Raw genomic sequence first — 19005 nt, 5'->3', positions numbered from 1 at the left:
TATTTTTCATGGAACTCAGAGTGTTTCTGGGAGAGGTAGATGAATCAGACAATTTTCCTAGATTAACTGCTGAAAATCAGGAATCGTATCCTGGTTTGGTCGAGCAAACCAATGTAACAACAAAACACTTAGGCTGATCGCCTTCTATTTGTAAAACAGGTTTGTACATGGAAGCAGTGATGTGCTTGGTTTTTAGTTATTTCTTCCCCGTGTGTGTGTGTGTGTGTGTGTGTGTGTGTGTGTGTCTGTGCGCGCGCACATGTGTGTGATGAAATGCTAGTGAAATGACCCATGGTACTAGTTTTTAAAAATCAAAAAACCAAAAACCAGCAGCAAAAATTTCCCCTAAGAATTTGGCAATATTTGAGGCAGCTCCTGAGGAGGGGTGGGGTAGGGTGAGGGGGGGGGGGAATCCTTATAAGTAAGAGTAGAAAAATCAATTCATCTTAACAAGACTAAAACTTGGAGCAAGCAAACGAAAATAATTTCCTTTTCAGCTAGAGAAATATTGCCTCTAAGATGCACACATCTTGGAAAGCTCAGTTCGAGCTAACTCCGTCTGGCTTGTCATCCTAGAGCATTCATTTTGAGTCGAAAATACTTCCAATACTTAGAAGACACCCTGGTTTCAAGTGAGAAATCACCTCCTCCTTCCATGTTAAATAAAGGTTGGCTGGAAAGTCCTTGTTCCCATAATTTGTTTGTCTCTTCTGGAACTGTGCAGTTTCCTACAAATGAGATCAGGGATCTCCTTTGCATTCTGTGGTACAGGGAACAAAATTGATCATCATCTTTGAGAAAATGACTTTGGAGTAAAACAGAAGACGCAGAAGCAACAGGGGTCTGAGGAACAGTGTGGACTATTTTACCTCTGCTAAAGAGGCAGCGTAGAGCTGTTTTATTAGCAACAGAAATGTGGAAATATGCATTTTAAAAAGCTACTAGGATAAAGTATTTACTTCCATGCTTTAAGGTTTCCACAGTAATTCTGATTAAAAGATAAAAATAAAAATAAAGTTTTTTTTTTGTCACACACACTGACACAGTAAATCAAACAGTTGTTCTTAAAGTTTATCCTCAACTTTGAGACCCAGCTTTACAATGAAAAAACAGTCCTTTAAAGGTTTGTAACAGGTTTGAACGATGATTTGAATGAAGAAAATGTTCTTTTTTTTTTGCCTTTGACCCTCTTATATATCATGAGAAATCCTAAACACACAATCATCCTTATATATTTGCCTGTCCTCTAAAACAGACTCATTTAGACTTTCTCAAAGTTTACAGGCATCTAAAAGGGAGCACACTTCAAACTGCAGGAAGAAAACATCCCAACAGGCAAACAACAACAAAAGTAAACAACATACAACCCAGAGCAAAAACACCTCAAAATGTCGAGAAACTTTGAAGTCAGAGCTGTTAGAAAATGTTTTTACATTTCTTTTTTATATCTCATGGCAACCATGATTATGTAAAAGTTAATTGATTCACTAGAAAACACACACAAAAAATCTATTTATTTCCCTAGCAGCTTTCTAGGTCCCCCCTCCCTTTTTTTTTGTGTGTGTGTGTGTGTGTGCACTCTCTTTTATAGAACATACCGAACATACCAAATTTTTAAGATAGAAATCATGGATAAGTGTTAGATTTAAATTACAATATGTATATTGGGGATTCATCCAAAGGAGCTAATATAAAAGCAGAAAAAATTCTATGTACAAAAATATCTCTTTTGCATTATTTTTCCCTCCTGCAATACTTAGAAAAAGTTTTTTAAAAACTGTAACTTATTTGTCTCACAATAATAAATGACCTGTGTCTATTTTAGAGTCTGAGTTAAAAACATGGTTCTGGACCCTGTGAGGCGGTATGGGTTCTGTGCATTAGCACCCAGTGAAAAACAGACACAGAAAGGTGAAACTAAAAAATGAAAAATTCACAAACTGAAAATGTTGGCAAGAAACACTTGAAAATAAGTTGAAATTTGTGTTTGTGTAATGATAGAATTGTTGGATTTTTTTTTGTTTTTGTTTTTTGGAATTGCTTTTTCAGTTTTCAACTTTATACAAAGTGGCTTTATTCTTTTACTTTTTTTTTCCCCCTCTGCACATTCAAATTGGAGGAAAATGGACAGAATTCTATCTTTAAAATGTAATCCAGTTTCAGTGTTCTAAAGTCAGAGGGGAGCTGTGCAGACACTTTTGGAGGACACAAAGAGCAAGAAGAGCAGTAACAAGTGAATATTATTATTACATAATAAATGTAATGGTTAAAGAGAAACCTAGCTCCTTCAGATGTATTTTTAACTCAAATAAATTTTCTGTAAAGATTCACTTTTCTAGGAGAAACAAAACAGAACCCACAATGTTTGTCTTTTAACACCAAAACACTAGCCAAGGGAGTTGAAACGTCTGGTCCTTCCCTCCACTGACCTAGGAATGTAAGTTCTACAAGGAATATCCCTCCTGGCAGGTTCATTTCAGTGTTGGGAGAATTCACTGCAGAGGAATAAAGCAACAGCTCACACCATGTTGTTCCCCCAGCCCCAGCCTAAAATAGCCAGGCGGTCACTGAGGCAAAACTCATGTGAGGGGCTTTAAATCTGCCTCTCACCCCAGCTGCCCCTACTCTTGCCTCCTTAAAAAAACGCTTGCAGCTCTTGACTGTAAACACAGAAGCTCTGCTTTGTGGGGGGAAGGGGGAGGGTGGAGAGAGGATTAGAATTTAGTGAAACAGCTAACTTAAAAAAAAAAATCAGTGTGACTAGAAATAATTGGTACTTTGCTAATGAAATAATTTTGAAAGATTAAAAAAAATACTGTAGAAGCAATCTATTCTGAAATTTCTATTTTTCCCCATCATTTCAAGAAAAAAAAAAACTAAAAAAAAAAACAAAAACAAAAAAAACCTGGTTACTTCCAGCTAACACTTAAATTATTTCTTAAATGAAGAACAAGTCAACCTAAAAGTGAATTGAACTAAATTGCTATTTTTAATCGGTTTGTTTCTCTTGAACTCGAGGATAGAAAAGAATGGGCTGCATTTTGCAGGAGCTTAGAAGTCTGGGTAATTTTTTTTTTCTTTTTTTAAGGGTTAAGTTGCTTTTGTTTTAGTGAGTAGTGGTTAGGTTACCCAGGGGGATTATCTGAGAAGTCTTTTTATCAACCAGGAAGACTTAAATGAAGCAAACAGTACCTCAAGTTTTTTGGGAGCTGGGATGTCCTGCCTAGGTACTTTCAGCATGCCCCAAGATAAGGAAAGCTTTGGAGACAGAGTTACTATTTTATGAAGACCCAAAGACTATTACTGACAGCCTCTGAGACCATCTCTTACTTAGCCCTTTTGAAAAACCCGCACACATTACTAAAAGTCCCCAACAGATCCACACATTCGAGCCAAGATAATCTCTCTCCGCTGGACTTTCAATTTTTTTCCTGGATTCTCTTTAGTCTGTAGTTTTGTTTTTCATTCAAAAATGTTTATTGTTGATAGCCTACTAAATGGCAGGGACTGTTTCCACCTCGTTGGCTTAGTAGGCTAAAAAAACAACACAAAACTGCGCTGTGATCAAGAGCTGACAAAATATGAAGTTAGTGGGGGCTGGGGGAAGTCGGGGAGGGCGTGTGTGGGGCCAGAGACGCAGATGTCTTCCACCTTCGTGGACAGAAAATATTTTTCTTCCCTAGTAAGCAACTAATAGTCCATAATATTTAAATTCCTGTTGCTTCATGGGAAGAAAAATGTCACAAAAACAAAAAACCCGACAAACACGTGGCTAGCCAGAACAAAACGCTGATTTGAGAGTGGGTTTTGAAGGTGGTGGAGGGAGACTCAGGAACCGAGTTGGAAGCTCTCCCCCAACCCATTTCTTCCCGGCGCTCCGGGGGAAAAAGAGAGGAAGGGGACAAAGGTGCTGGGTGTTGTGTTTTAACTCCCGACTTTTCGAAAGGTAGGAAATCAGCAGGCAGAAGGGCGGTGAGCCGAAGTCGGAGTTGGCTTAAGGACTCTGTAAACGAGGAAAAAAAAAAAAACAATAAAAAAAATTCAAGCCATTCATTTCGGTGCAGTCAACACGTGTTACCGAGCCGGCCCGGGCAGCAGACGACTGAGACAATGGGGTCGGGACGGGGGAAGGGGAGAGTGACCCCCTTCCTCACCTGCCCTCTCAGCACGCGTGCCCCAGACTGCCCTCCTCCCTCCCGCAGACTCGCGCGGCTCAGGGAACATCCCTCTTGGGGGCGGGGAGTGGAGTCGTTGGACCCCTTTTCCACAGTGGCCAGGCAGGGGGCTTCTCCGGGGTCCCCGCGCCGCGCTCTCCTCCACCCCCTGGAGTCTTCCCAGCCCCCGCCGTTGGAAACTCGAGCGTCCCCGCGTCGAGCCGGGTATCCCAGGATCGCGCGTGCAATGCGTCCCGCGCGCTCCGCTGCGTGTCCCGGACTCCCAGCGCGCAGCACCCTCCCCCACCGCGTAGACGGGGTGCGACCGCCCACGTGTCGCCCCTTGCCCAGTCGGGTCTTTCCCTTGGGCTCCCGGGAGTCGGAGGATCCGGAACGCGTCGGTCCTAGGCGAGGGAAGGGACCTGGGCGGATCCACTTCCCCCTCCCCATGAGTGAGGGGGAGGGCCGCAGCCCCCTCCCCCGCCGCTTGCTTCCTGAAGCGCCGAGCGGAAATTACCCCCTCCCCGCTCCGGGCTGACCTGGGGACGTGGGCGGGGCCTCGCATCCCCCCCACCCTTCCCTCCCCAAGGCCTTCCAAAAATCCAGCACCCCAAACTAAGTTCCGAGACCCGGGCCCTGCGCGTGGACAGCCGCTGTGCGTCTCGGGTGGAGGCGACGCCACCTGTCCGCTCCTTGCGTGGAGAGGGCGAGGGGACCCCTCGGGTCTCCACTCGGTCACTCCCTTCTGAAACCAGCCCCTTTTGGTTCTCTGGCTCTTGGTGAAGCGACTACCCCCTCATCGTTCTTTCCACCCTGCTGGTTTTCAGGGGTGATCTCGAGCCAGGTCGCGGGCTTCCCCCCAAGATTGCTGGAGTGTTGTCATCCAGCAGCTGGACTGGGTGCAAGCCAGCTCTCCTCCAGTGGGGATCCCGAAACACGATTTCCTGCGGGTCCCTCGTTCCCAGGCGCTGTCCCCCGTATTCTGAGCTTCCTGGTCCCGCGCTCTCAGGGTGCCCTGGATCTGGACCCAGGGAAGTCTCGTGGGGGTGTGGCGGGGAAGACAGGGACCCCCTACTTAGAAACGTAGAGGAAAGGGGTCTTTTAAATAACCGGTTCGTGCGACCCCCTCCAGAAGACCCCAGAGTCCTCAGCTTCTCTTTGTCTGTCTCGGCCGTCCCCCGCCTGTCAGTCGCTAGCAGTTTACCGGAGAGGGGTGGGCAACCCAGTCACCACAAAACGAATAAAAAGATATCGTACATCTTATTCCTAAGAACTGGGGAGATTTGGGTCGCCACCACTCTCCTACCCCCCCAGTACAGGTCATAGAGGCAAGATGAGTGGGGGCGGGGCGCTGCCTTTAGGGGCCAGGTTCTTGCAAAGGGGGAGGGGGCTAGGAGAGCTTCGGGGACTCTCCCTTCCTGGTTTACCCCTGGGGTACGCTGAGTGCCCCCCCTCCACAAGGCAAGAGACTGTTGGGTTGGTCCAGGTTGGAGGGCTAAGGGGCCCGGTGGCGTCGGGGGTCTTTCCGTGCCGGGTGGGTGGGGGCTGTCACCACGTGGCTTCGCCTTTTTTTTTTTTTCCGCTCCATTTTTTTTTTTTCCGAGTCGATTTTATTTAGAGGCGGCGCCAGGGCGGCCGCGGAGAAACGTGACACACCAGCCCGCTCGCAGGGGTTTCGGACCGAAGGGAAAGGAGCCGCGCCGCGTCGTCCGCCTCCCTGCACTCGGCGGGCACTTCTCCCCGGCCAACCCGAACTCTCCCGTGACCTCCGCGTGCCCTTAGGCCGCCCACCCGCCCAGAGCTCCGGACAACTTCAGGGGTGGGGTGCGTAGAAAGTTTGCGGCTCCCGCCTCCTCGCCTCTCGGCCTAGGGAGGATCTGCGCCCGCGCCCGCCCGTTCGGCCTTGCCCGGGACCGTGTCCTTGCACCGCCACCGCCACCATGAACAAGCTTTACATCGGCAACCTCAACGAGAGCGTGACCCCCGCAGACTTGGAGAAAGTATTTGCGGAGCACAAGATCTCCTACAGCGGCCAGTTCTTGGTCAAATCCGGCTACGCCTTCGTGGACTGCCCCGACGAGCACTGGGCGATGAAGGCCATCGAAACTTTCTCGGGTAAGAGCGCGGCCACCTCCCCGGGGGGAAAAAAAACAAAACAAAACCACAACGAAATCCCGGAACAACGGAGACCTGCAGCTTCTCTTTCCTTGCCCGCCAACTCTTCCCGGGCCCGGGAGGGCTCGGCCTGGGTACCCAGCCACGACCGGCCTCCCTGGACGCCCTCTCCCCGCTTAGAAATATTTGGGACTTCCTCACCCCTTCCCCCAGCCCGGTACGCTCGTGGCTCCCTGCCCCCCCTCCCCCGACGGGGCGGGAGCCCCCTTTGGCAACTGGTGGGGGTGGGGGTGTCTTTCGGGCACTGAGTCCGGGTCTAGGCGTGGTTTCCCCATGGCCCCCAGCCCCTGGACAGTCCCTCCTGCTAGGGTACCCCCACCCCAGTCCCTTCCCTCTGTCCTAGGCCTTTCCAAGAGGTGGGGTTCCCGCACCTCGGATCTTCCCGCTTTTCCTGGAGGCTAGCCCTGAGGCAGGACGTGGGAGGAAGGGGCTCCCGCCTCCCGCCCAAGGCCTGGGGCTTGAGCCATTTTGATTTGAAAGTGGGGCGTGAGCCGGGTGGCGCGGCGGCGGCGGCGGCGGGTCGCCATGCTGCTTCCCGAGACGCCGAGGCTGGGCCGAGAGGCGCGCGGCTGCCGCGAGGGACCCTCCCCACCGCGCCGCGCCGCGCCCCCCCGGGGGCCCTCCGCTAGCCCTCCGGCCCCGACAGGTGACGCCTAGTCGCTTAAGTACGTCTCCGTAGCTCTGCGAGAAAATAAAGTTAAATACTCTACTCCACCCCACTTTGAGAAAACGGGGTGCTCCCTTCCCCTGCCTCGGTCCTCCTTCTGGAGCGGCAGAAGCAGCGCGCTCACGCAGAACGCTCTCACACCTTCACTAAATCTGGCTCTCAGAGCAAAATGTTCAAGTAGCCCTAGCGTGATTAATGGAAATAAAACGAAAATTTGAAAAACAACGAAACTACGGGGTCTACCATGCCTCAAGTAAACCCTCCCCCTCCCCCGCTTCTGCAGCCAGTGCCTGGATTCCTAGGAGGGCCCAGGAACTCTTGAATTTAGCTCCTGTCCCTTACCCCCCCTTCCTCCCCCCTTTCCCCCCTTCCTCTCCCATCCCCCCACTCCTGTACGCTCATTCATGCCTCTTTTTCTTTTTTTTAATCTTTAGGGAAAGTAGAACTGCAAGGAAAACGCCTAGAGATTGAACACTCGGTCCCCAAAAAACAAAGGTAGGAAAAGAGTTCTTTTTTTGGGGGGAACTGAAAGGAATATTCAGGGGTCCATAGTGTCTCCAGTGGAATAAACCCGACACTGGCCTTTCCACCCCCAACTCCGGATGTTGGGGGTGCTGGGAGAGGAGGTTGGCTAAGATCTTGTAATGGGTGTTTTAGAGCTTAAAAAACAACAACAACAAACCAACAAGTTGGGGGCTGGAGTGGGCTAAAAGATGTTACTTAAAGAAATTTAAGAGGGGGGGGAGAGAAAAAAAGAGTAGACTCCCTGTGGAGTTAGTTCAAAGTGTGGGACCATTTTTTGTGGGGACTCTTTAAATAAGGAGAGAGTTCAAAGTCGTGGCAGTGTTGATTTCTGTGACTTACACCAGGCCTCCTCTTTTTCTGTTTCTCATCTTTTCCGCATCATAATTTGTAAGTGGATTTAAAGGGAATCCTCTTTTTATTGTGTGTGTGTGTGTGTGTGTGTGTGTGTGTGCATAATAATCGCAGTCTACCCCCATTCGAATCTCTTATCCTGTGCTAATAATTTCTGTTACAGGCGTGGATTTTGTTGCCCCCCACCCCATCCCCCCCCCCAGATCTTCCTCCTTATTCTCTCACATCTCATGTTGCCCCCTCAACTGGATTGTCGAAGAATATGCTTTGGCTGTCTTATCCCTTTCCAGCCCCCCCCCCCTTACTCCTTCAGCCCATTGTTACAAGGACCATCTGGGGTGAGAGCTTTGTGCTCAGGCTGCAAGCTGGGGCTCTGGAGGGTCTAGAACTCCGTGGATGAATGGGTGTGTGTGTGTGTGTGGTGTTCTCGTGTGAGTTCCCTCCCCCCCACCGCCCCCCCATATAATCTTTTCCAGAAAAAATGGTGTATCACCATCTTCCTGAAAACCCGGGGTTGATTTCCAGTCCCCTTGAATTCTGAAGTGTTTGATTGAACTCTGCCTGTGGAGTGTAGGGAAACTGTTTGAATCTGTTTACAGTGCAGTTTTCTTTTCCTGTCCTTGGTTGGAAACAGCCCTCAGTACATTTTTTGATCCCCTCAACTCCTCTTTCAGCTGGAAAACTTGCTGTATTTCTGAACAGTTTGTGGTTCTCCCCCCCCCCCCCCCAGGTGGAAAGATGTATGTGGGTGTTCTTTTTTGGGGGGGAGGAGTTTTAAGGGATCCAGAAAGTTTAGCCAGAGATAATCTCTTCCCTGGTTTGGCTTCAGATTTGTAAGTAACTGTATTGTGTATCTAGGTGATCAATATGGCTGAGTCTGTGTTTTTGGAGCGGGATTTGGTGTCAAAAGGATTGAGATACTGTTTCTGGGAAGGTGATTAGAATTAGGAGGGAAAGAGGCACTAAAATGTGAAGGAAGGACATTTTTCTTTTGGGAGGTGGGAACCATAATCGGTGAACATATTCCGGGAAGGTTATGGACATTTGGATTCAAAGCTGTGTGGCTGGGGACTCTCAGCTGGGAATCTGAAGTGTGTGGTCTTGTTGGTTTCTGCTCTTGAGGATGGTTTAACGTGGAAAGACGAAGAAGGAAGAGAGAAATAGCGAAATGTGGTCAGGCCGTCGTCTGCTTGCTGTGGAGGCATTTCTGTGTTGGCTCTTGGTCCCTCTAAGGGCATTACTATCTTCTGAGTTGGGTTAGAAAGGGGGTTTGAGAGAAGGAGGTTTTTAAAAAAAATTCCCTTTTCATGGACGTAATAAATCGGATATTTTGTGTGTTCTCCCCTTTTCTGAGATTTTTTTTTTCTTCAAACCAATCAGTTGTCTCGCCCCTTTGCCCCTTCTGGCTAGTGGCGGTGAGGAGAGTATTTTTAGCCTGAGCTAATTTTTGAAGTCCCAGGGTTTAAAAAAAAAAAAGTTTGTTTTCATTAAGTCAGTTTTATGTTCCTTGAGGAAGCACGTGTGATATTTATCTAGTTTGTGCATGAACATTCTTCTTCTTCAGTGGAGTTTGTTACTGGCATTTTCAGTGGAAGAGAGTGTAGCCAGGGTGAGCATTGGAAGCAAATGAACACCTGTAGAAGTGTGGTTTTTTTCCTTATGTGTTGTGTTTTCAGTGCTTAAAATCAAACTCTTGGTATACTCGGTTTGCAAATGAATTATGATTTTAAAGTATTACTGTTTTCCCTTTGTGCTTGATAAATGATACATAGCTTTTTAAAACCCAGTAGGCTGAGCACCATATTTAAGACGAAAACAGCAAATAATTTGAATTTTTAATATGGGAGACATTGAATTTTACTGTTACTTTCTCCAACATTCTCTTAGCCTGTGTGGGAATTTGCTTACCAGTTTTGCTCCTTGTTGAGAACTTTATTCACTGTCAAAATAATTGGTTCAAAGGAGAAGGACCTAAAACATTTTAAAAAGTTACACAGCCTTTGTGTTTAGGTTGGGTTTTCTTCCAGGAGACCTTAGAGGTAAGGAAGGAGGTACCATCTTAAACTTCCTTAGGGAAACAAGTTGGTTTTCTATTTCTTTTTTCTTTTTTATTTTTTGAGACAGGTTTCTCTGTGTAGCCTTGGGTGTCCTGAACACACTTTGTAGAACAGGCTGACCTCGAACTCACAGCGACCTGCCTGTGCTAGGATTAAAGGCGTGCGCCACCACTGCCCGGCATGATTTTCTTTTCAAGAGACTGAAACTTATTTTTATTTTTTATTTTATTTTATTTATTTATTTATTTTGAGACAGGGTTTCTCTATGTTACCTTGGCTGTCCTGGACTCGCTTTGTAGACCCTTCTGTCTCTGCCTCCTGAGTGCAGGGATTGAAGGCGGTCCAGAGACTTTTCTTAGCCCTGAGGCATTTTTTAGGGGAGTGATTCCTAAACCTTGCGTATGTACCATTAACTGGTGTCATCGAAAAAGAAAATGTTGCTATTAACATATGAAAGATGTGTGTTGCTCTTCCTTTTCCAGGTGATTCCAACTTTGATGCCTTCTTTAGGCAGGCTGACAGTTCTTTCCTTTAGGATTGATTTCAAATGAAGTGGGTTCATACTCCTAAATTTCCAGTGATTAAAATGAAAACCAGGTCTGTTTTCCAGGGGTGAAAACTCTAAAGAGAATGTATCCCAATTTGATTTCTATTTTAAAAGTTAAATTTTATGCACTTATCACCTTAAAATCTGTGTGGGGCTGTTTTGTACATGGCAGGAAGCATATTTTCAGATGATCTAAAATTAACTGGAAATGTTGGGTAACTGAGTTTTTAAGTCTTTTCAAAACATGTTTAAAACTACCTTCAAAAACAAATTATTATTATTTTTTTTAATTTTTAATTTTTTTTTGGTCTTTCGAGACAGGGTCTCTCTGTGTAGCCTTGGCTGTCCTGGACTCACTTTGTAGACCAGGCTGGCCTTGAACTGGAAGTCCACCTGCCCCTGCCTCTGGAGTGCTGGGATTAAAGGCATATACCAGCTTTGTGATTGTTAATTACTCAAATCCAAAAGGACCTTAGCTCAGATAAGGTGAACCATATATAGAGCAAAATACCCGTACACATAAAAATCACACATAAAATTGGGCGCCCACCTTCAGTTTCAGCATTCTGGAGGCAGAGGCAGGCACATCTGAGTTCGAGGGCAGCCTGGAATACAAAGCAAAGTTCTAAGACAGGCTGGGCTACTCAGAGAAACCCCTGCCTCAAAAACAAAGTTTAAAATAGAAACAATTTATATCTTTTTAGTACAAATGATGTTAGCCTGTGTGTTTTTAAGTGAGAAAAATGTTCAATCTTAATTTTCTGTAGTGTTTGGAGACAGTGTAGACACGGAAGTTCATTTCCCTCTGATTCCACTTAGAAATGAATTTTACAAACTCAAGAGTGTATCGCTGATAAAACCCATAGTAGTAGTAGTTGCTGTTGTTTGTTCTTGTTGTTCTTCTTCTTCGTTTTGAAAGATTTATTTATATATTATGTACACAGTGTTCTGCTTGCATATATACTTGCAGGCCAGAAAAGGGCATCAGATCAGATTATAGATGGCTGTGAGCTACCATGTGGTTGCTGGGAATTGAACTCAGGATCTCTGGAAGAGCAGTCAGTACTCTTAACCTCTGAGCCATCTCTCCAGCCCCCCTCGTTTTGTTTTTTGAGATAGCATTTCTCTGTGTCACTCTCGTTGTGGGCTTGATCTGTATGTAGACCAGGATGGCCTGGAACTTTGTTTTTGTTTTGTTTTTTGAGTCAAGGTCTCTCTGTGTAGCCCTGGCAGTTCTGGACTTGGATTGTAGACCAGGCTGGCCTCGAACTCACAGCGATCTGCCTGCTGATGGCCTGGAACGTAAAGAGATCTGCTTGCCTCTAACTCCCAAGTGCTGGAATTACAGGAGTGTGCCACCACGCCTGGCTAACCCATAGCTTCTTAATTCGGTGGTTCATATTTGAAGATAAGACTTGCCTGAGTATAAAGCTAACTGTCCTTTGAAAACATTGTGGATCGGCCTCTCCCCTCCCTCAAGACAGGGTTTCTCTGTGTAGCCTTGGCTGTCCTGGACTCACTTTGTAGACCAGGCTGGCTTTGAACTCAGAGATCTGACTGCCTCTGCCTCCCAAGTGCTGGGATTAAAGGCATGCACCAGCACACCTGGCCAGTGTGAATTCTTTTTTTATTTTTTATTTTTTCCTTTCAGTTTTTTGAGACAAGGTTTCTCTGTGTAGCCTTGGCTGTCCTGGACTCACTTTGTAGACCAGGCTGGCCTAGAACTCACAGTGATCCGCCTGTCTCTGCCACCTGAGTGCTGGGATTAAAGGCGTGCACCACCACCACCCGGCCCAGTGTGAATTCTTAACCCTGGGTTTTCTGACCCTAATTAGAAAGATGGAATTTGACTCTGATAGTTTCTCAGATGGAGACTGTTTTAGTAAAGTGATTCTCATCACTAAATTTAGAGTGACTTGACTTTATCCCAGTTGTCCCCTTTGGTGGCATGGGTTTTGGTGTCTTACAGTGCTGTGGGGGAAGAAACACACAGCGGCAATTGAAAGACCCTTGACTCAAAGTGTCTGGGTGTCTGACATTTTACAGTTACCCTGAAAGGTTGTCTGAATCTATTTCATGTGTGTGGCTGCTTTTAAAGCTTAGGGGTTTTTGTTTGTTTTTATACTTTATTCTGTGCTTTAATGTATAACAGCCAGTTGACAAAGATAGCGGGCGGTGGTGGTGCACGCCTTTAATCCCAGCACTCGGGAGGCAGAGGCAGCAGATTGCTGTGAGATCGAGGCCAGCCTGGTCTACAAAGCGAGTCCAGGACAGCCAAGGCTACACAGAGAGACCCTGTCTCAGAAAACAAAACAAAACAAAAAAAGACAGGCTAGTGAAAAACAACTAGGAAAAAAAAACAACAAAGTAAGCAGAGCATGGTGGTGTCTGCCTTTAATCCTAGCACTCTGGAGGTAGAGCTCAGGTTTCAGTGAGTTTCAGGACAGCCAGGGGCTATATAGAGAGACTTTGTCTCAAAACAAAAATAAGTCTCACATTTGGTTTGACTAAGCTTGAAAAGGAGAAGACTTAAAGGTATTCTCCTTTTGAGACTGGATCTCATTGTGTATTCCAGGCTGGCCCCAACTTGAAGGCAATCTTCCTGCCTCAGCTTCTGGAGTGCTGCGATTACAGATGTGAGCCATTCGGCTTGGCTGGTTATTTGAAGTTGAGAGGTTTCCCGAATACCTCAGCATGTGGAAGGTGGCAGGAAAAGTGTCATAGGAAAAAATTAACAAACAAACAAACAAACAAAAAACCTAAGACAATTGAGGAAGCAAGGGCTTTTCTCCTCTCAAAATTTAAATTGTCGGCCGGGCATGGTGGCACACGCCTTTAATCTCAGCACTCGGGAGGCAGAGACAGGCGGATCGCTGTGAGTTCGAGGCCAGCCTGGTCTGCAAAGTGAGTCCAGGACAGCCAAGGCTACACAGAGAGACTCTGTCTCGAAAAACCAAAAATAAATAAATAAATAAATAAAAAATAAAGAAAGAAAGAAATTGTCTTGTCTGTCCCCCTGTCTTAAAAGGTTCTAAAACGTGGATGTGGGTTTTTTTGTTTTTGTTTTTTTGTTTGTTTTGTTTTGTTTTGTTTTGCTTTTTTGGTTTTTCGAAACAGGGTTTCTCTGTGTAGCCTTGGCTGTCCTGGACTCACTCTGTAGACCAGGCTGGCCTCGAACTTACAGTGATCTGCCTGCCTCTGCATCTGTGGGGCCCAGATCCCTTACCAGACCTTCCATCCTAAGGCAGAAAGGGGGTCCCGGGAAGTGTGGTGGCACTGAGGTTACCCCACCCTGAGCATAAACTGTCAGGGACACCTGATTGTGCGTCCTGAAGGCTGACTGAAACTGCAACTGGGACTGGTAATAGGGAGAGGATCTGTGCCTTTTTTTTTTTTAACGAATAAAGATAAACAGGTCTTAAGGGCTGACTGCCGGGGACGTTTGGACGCAGGGTCTCATTCCTTGTTAGGTAGGAAACTTGTGTTCCCAGCCATTGAAGCAACTGTCTCTTTTTAAAAAGGGGGGGGGGGCATCCAGCCTGTACTTAAGGGACATGCTCGTTTAGTTATTGATGATTTGATTTGCCTAGCAACGATCCTATAAGATAAAACACAGGGGGGCTGGAGAGATGGCTCGGGAGGTTAAGAGGGCACTGGCTGCTCTACTGGAGGCCCTGAGTTCAATTCTCAGCAACCACATGGTGGCTCACAACCATCTATAACATGATCTGACGCCCTCTTCTGGGTGTGTGAAGACAGATTAGCAGCAGGTAAGTAGATATCCAGTCTGACGTCCACCGTGGTGGAATTGGATGACCATGTGTACTTCATAGTACTGATATACTTATTACACCGCCAGCTTTGTATGACCTGCTCTTTTATTATTATTATTAGTTTTTTTAAACCTTTGTGGTGCAGTCAGTTGGGATAAATACAACAGGAACAGCCTTCTCTTAAAACAGGAGGCACCGGTGTCAAATGTGTGCTGATTACGGATAAATCATGAGGTTTTTTTTTCCAAAGTAGGTCTGGACCTCGTAATTTTAATATAGTTACAGAAGAATCTGATTGCAGCACTGGGACCAAACGTCAGCCACGAGTCCTGTCGGAGCAGTTGGGCACCAGGAGCAGAAATGGCCATTAGGCCACTGTTTTAGATGGGGAAAAAAAAAACAAACAAGAGCTGGATGGCTAAAAAGAACTGATTGGATTATCCAGATAGTTTCAAGACCCGGGGGCAGCCTTGTGCAGTTTGGGGTGTGGAAGGCACAGAGGAAACTGATGGGGCCAATGGGGAATTTCTTTTGTTGAATTTGAGGAGGGCCATAAGAGAAATTGTCTGTTGCTGTGGCAAAATCACTAAGGGTTTACTCCATTTTTTTCCCCTTCCTTTGAGACAGGGTTTCTCTGTGTAGCCTTGGCTGTCCTGGACTCACTCTGTATAGACCAGGCTGGCCTCGAACTCAGATCCTCCTGCCTCTGCCTCCAGAGTGCTGGGATTAAAGGCAGAGGCAGGCGGATTCCTGTGAGTTCGAGGCCACCCTGGTCTACAAAGAAGTCCAGGACAGCCAGGGCTAAACAGAGAAACCCTGTCTCGAAACCACCCCCCCCCCCAAAAAAAAGATATATTTTTAAAAATTTTATGTGTGGGGGTGGTTTGCCTGCATGTATGTGTACCGTGTGGTTGCAGTGCCCTGGAGCTGGAGTTTTAAATGGCTGTCAGATACTGTGTGGATGCTGGGAATGAAACCCAGGTCCTATGGAAGAGCAGCCAGTGTTTTTATGCTTTTATGTACAAAATCATTTGTCAATCCCCCAGGAAAACCCAGAGCCCTGGGTTCGGTCCTCAACTCTGGGGAGAAAAAAAAAGTCACATTCCTGATGGTTCACTACCTACCATCTGTACATCCAACTTAGGGTACCAGCGTCCTGTTGGCTCCCACAAACTTGTGTACACACAGACAGACAGACAGACACACACACACATTGTGCTAAAAGCTTTAAAAGACGTTGGTCTTAAGCCACACACTCGGCTTTAATCCCAGCGCTCGAAGGCTGAGGCTGAGGCTGAGGCAGAGGCAGAGGCAGAGGCAGGCAGATCTCTGAGTTGGAGGCCAGCATGGGCTACAAAGAGAGTTCCAGGGCTATTATACAGAGAAACCCTGTCTTAAAAAAAAAAAAAAAAAAAAGAATTGGTGGTGCATGCATTTAATCCCAGCACTCAGGAGGCAGAGGCGGGCTCTGAGCTTGAGGCCAGCCTGGGGGACAGCCAGGGCTCTGTTTTTGTTTTTGTTTTCTTTTCAGGGCTCTGTTTTATTTTTTAAAAAAAATCCTATCTCAAAAACAAAAAAATTGATCTTATTAGTTAAGATTGTGGAGTTTTTGTGTGTGGGGGGGGGGGTGAAAAGAGCAGGAATCATGCAGAATCCCTGTTTGTTTTTTTTTTAATGGGGTGTGTGTGTGTGTGTGTGTTTTGAGACAAGGTCTCTATGTAGCCCTGACTGTCCTGGAACTCCCTTATGTAGACCAGGCTGGCCTCAAACTCACATAGATTCTCTGCCTCCTGAGTGCCTTGTGACATTATTCAGTATTCTTTCCGCACCCCGCCCCTCCAGACAGGGTTTCTCTGAATAGCCTTGGCCATCCTGGACTCACTTTTTAGACCAGTTTGGCCTAGAACTCACAGCGATCCGCCTGCCCCTGCCTCCGGAGGGCTGGGACTATAAAGGTGCGCACCACCACACCACCACGCCGAGTATTCTTAAGAACCAGGAAGGAGGAAGCTTTCTAAGGCCATTTGATCCAGCTCTGGTCCTTCTTCTGTAAATGGCCGGGAGGAAAGATGGTTCTCGCCCGGGAGGGGACCAGTGTTCAAAGCAGCGGCTCGCAGACTGTAAGGTGTGCTGAGGGCAGACTCAGTTCTGTTCCTGTAGCATCGCCGCTTTGCTCTAGGAATGGGCTTTGCTGCTCCTTTTCAGGCTCTGCAGTTCTGATCCGTTAGAGCTGTGGTTGCTCCAGGACAATTGGAATGGATCAAGTGTATTTGCGTTTTGAAAACACGTCTCTGAAAGGTTTTGTCTTTGGACTGTGGACGGCAACTTGGGGTATTCACCTGAGGCGTTAGGTTAGGTGTCTAAACATACTTGTATATATACTTGGTGGGTTTGGCACATAATTTTTGATTTTCATTTATTTTATTGTTTGGGTTTGTTGTTGAGACACAGGGTCTTACTGTGTAGCTCCCAAAGCCTAGAACCCACCGTATTCCGTGGCGTGCATTGTACTACTGGTGGCATTACTGAGGGACGGACCTGGGCAAGCGTGGTGCAGATTGGGTATTAGGAGAAATGTGGATCATTTAGTACATTTCCGTTGATGTCCTGAACGCAGTCCAGGCGCCTCTTGTCATTTTTCTGTCTAGGTTGCTGTCACAGGTGTGTGTAGGAGAGGGGACCCACCCGCCTGTAGCCGCAGAAGATGTGACAGTGGGAGGAGTGGATTGGGCAGTTCTGAGGAAGGGAGAGCAGCTTCTCTTACCCTGATGGGGATAACAGCAGTGTTGGTTTTTTATATTCTGTTTTTTTATTAAGCTCATAAAACAAGCACTTAGAAGTTAGGGACCCTTCATGCCCTGGAGGGGACTGGGTAGCGTTCCTCCTCCTTCCGTTTGCCTTTGTTGTGACCTCACATCCTCCTCTCCCTGGTGCCCTGGTCTGGAAACGGTCCTGTGAAATCCACTCAAAACCGTTTCCATGTTCACTTTCAGTCCTCCTTGTTCCGAGTGGGCGCATCATGTCTTGGGTGCACACACGTCCACAGCCCGGGGTGTGAACCATCGCCTCCTGGGTATAGAAAGGCTTTGAATCTGGGTGTGGTTTCTGGCCCTTTAACAGGGTTGGGACTTTAATCAGGCACTATAAAAGGCTTTACAATTGTTAGTGCACAGTGATGTGTGTCACTGTTGGGATAGCTTTGGGCTCATCAACTTCCCGTTAAACACCCCCCAAATGAGGGGGGCTAGGGACTGAGGTGGGGTTGCTGGGGGAAAGGCCGGTCAGAGCTAGAAGCTTTTACTCTGCCCTCCCAAGTATTTGGTCGCTTGGGTGGAGAAATCCAACCTAACTAGAGAGAGCCTAGCGGTTAAGGGCGATTGTGTCCAGGGAGCTGGGTTTTCCAGAGCCAGTGAATCCTGAGCAAGTACGAACAGTGCCAGGGTATTTATTGGCTGGGGTGGGACCTCTGCGTTTCAGTGGCTTTTCTTCCCAGGGAGGAACCCCACCCAGCTTTGCTGGGTGAAAGGCACACACTCTACGGAGAACCTCTCCCCCCACACACACATGTGCATGGGTGTTTTGCCTGAGTATTTGTAGTTGTGTATCACTTGGGCATTACCAGTGGAGGGCAGAAGATGTCAGATCCCCTGGCTGGAGATATAGACAGACAGTTGTGAGCTGCCATGTTGCTGCTAGGAGTCCAACCTGGGTCCTCTAGAAGAGAAGCCAACCAGCCAGTCAACCCCCCTCCCCCCCCTTTACTCTGGGCTTTTCCATTCCATGAGGCCGGGGCATGCCTGTGATCCCAGTGATAGGGAGGCAGAGGCAGGGGATCACTCTTAAGTTTGAGGCCATCCTCATCCTCGATCGAGTCACTAGCCAGCCAGGACTGCACAGTGAGATGCCTCAGGAAGGAAATGCTTCTGGAGGTTTCGGAGAAGGGTGGAGCGACTGAAAATGAGCTCTGTGTAGAGGTGGAGTCTCTCCACCTCAGGAGAGGTCCCACCATCAGGAACCTCAAGCCTGTTTGAGGTAACCAAGCCCGCTTCCCCTGGACCCCTCTTTTTCTGGCTGCCTTAAATGAGCGGCTTCCCTGCACTTGGGAACTAGGAAAGGAATGCTACCCATCTTGTTTCAAAGGCCGTTTGCTTTCCTTTTTCAAGAGAAAAAGTTTTCCCCTGCTGTCAGCAGCATTTGCCTGGGGTGTGAGACTTTGTCAATCAGCCACTAGCTGTTAAAAATTAAAATATGGAACAGTTAAATGTGAGCGCATTTATCAACCTAATGCTGACTTTTGCGATAGTCCAAATACTGTTGCAGGAATTGGTACTTCTAGCCTGGTCTACACCACCTTCCACTAGGTGAATCTAGGATTTGTTGGCATGTTACTTGCTTTGTCAGATACCTGAAGTAAAAAACAAGTAAAGTATCAGCTTTAGGTTGTTTTTCTGGAAAACTTAATTAACTCTTAGGTGTCTTCCCCTTCACCCCCACCCCTTCCTCTTCTTTAGAGATGAACTGGTCTTTCATTGCTGCTGGTTACTTTTCTTCTTTTTTTTTTTTTTTTTTTTTTTTTTGAGACAGAGTTTCTCTGTGTAGCCTTGGCTGTCCTGGACTCGCTTTGTAGACCAGGCTGGCCTCGAACTCACAGCGATCCGCCTGCCTCTGCCTCCCGAGTGCTGGGATTAAAGGCGTGCGCCACCACGCCCGGCTTACTTTTCTTCATTTTTATTTATCAGTTTTTTTGTTTGTTTTG

The 19005-nt window shown here is 47.0% G+C and overlaps 1 protein-coding gene across 2 annotated transcripts in view; it reads left to right on the top strand.

Moving 5' to 3' along the window:
- Nucleotides 1-5711: 5711 nt before the first annotated feature.
- IGF2BP1 (insulin like growth factor 2 mRNA binding protein 1) overlaps nt 5712-19005 on the top strand; it is a 50446-nt gene continuing 37152 nt past the window's right edge. The window contains exons 1-2 of one of the 2 annotated variants that reach the window (XM_084749918.1): nt 5712-6269; nt 7431-7491. In XM_084749918.1, the coding sequence (XP_084606044.1) occupies nt 6095-6269; nt 7431-7491 (236 nt within the window). In that variant the 5' untranslated portion in view covers nt 5712-6094. The remainder of the gene's footprint in view (nt 6270-7430; nt 7492-19005) is intronic. The other variant, XM_084749917.1, reaches the window with a different exon arrangement.

This window comes from Acomys minous (genome assembly GCF_964271855.1).
Source record: "Acomys minous genome assembly, chromosome: 12".
NCBI classification, from domain to species: Eukaryota; Metazoa; Chordata; class Mammalia; order Rodentia; family Muridae; genus Acomys; species Acomys minous.
This window is presented reverse-complemented; position numbering and strand designations above follow the sequence as displayed.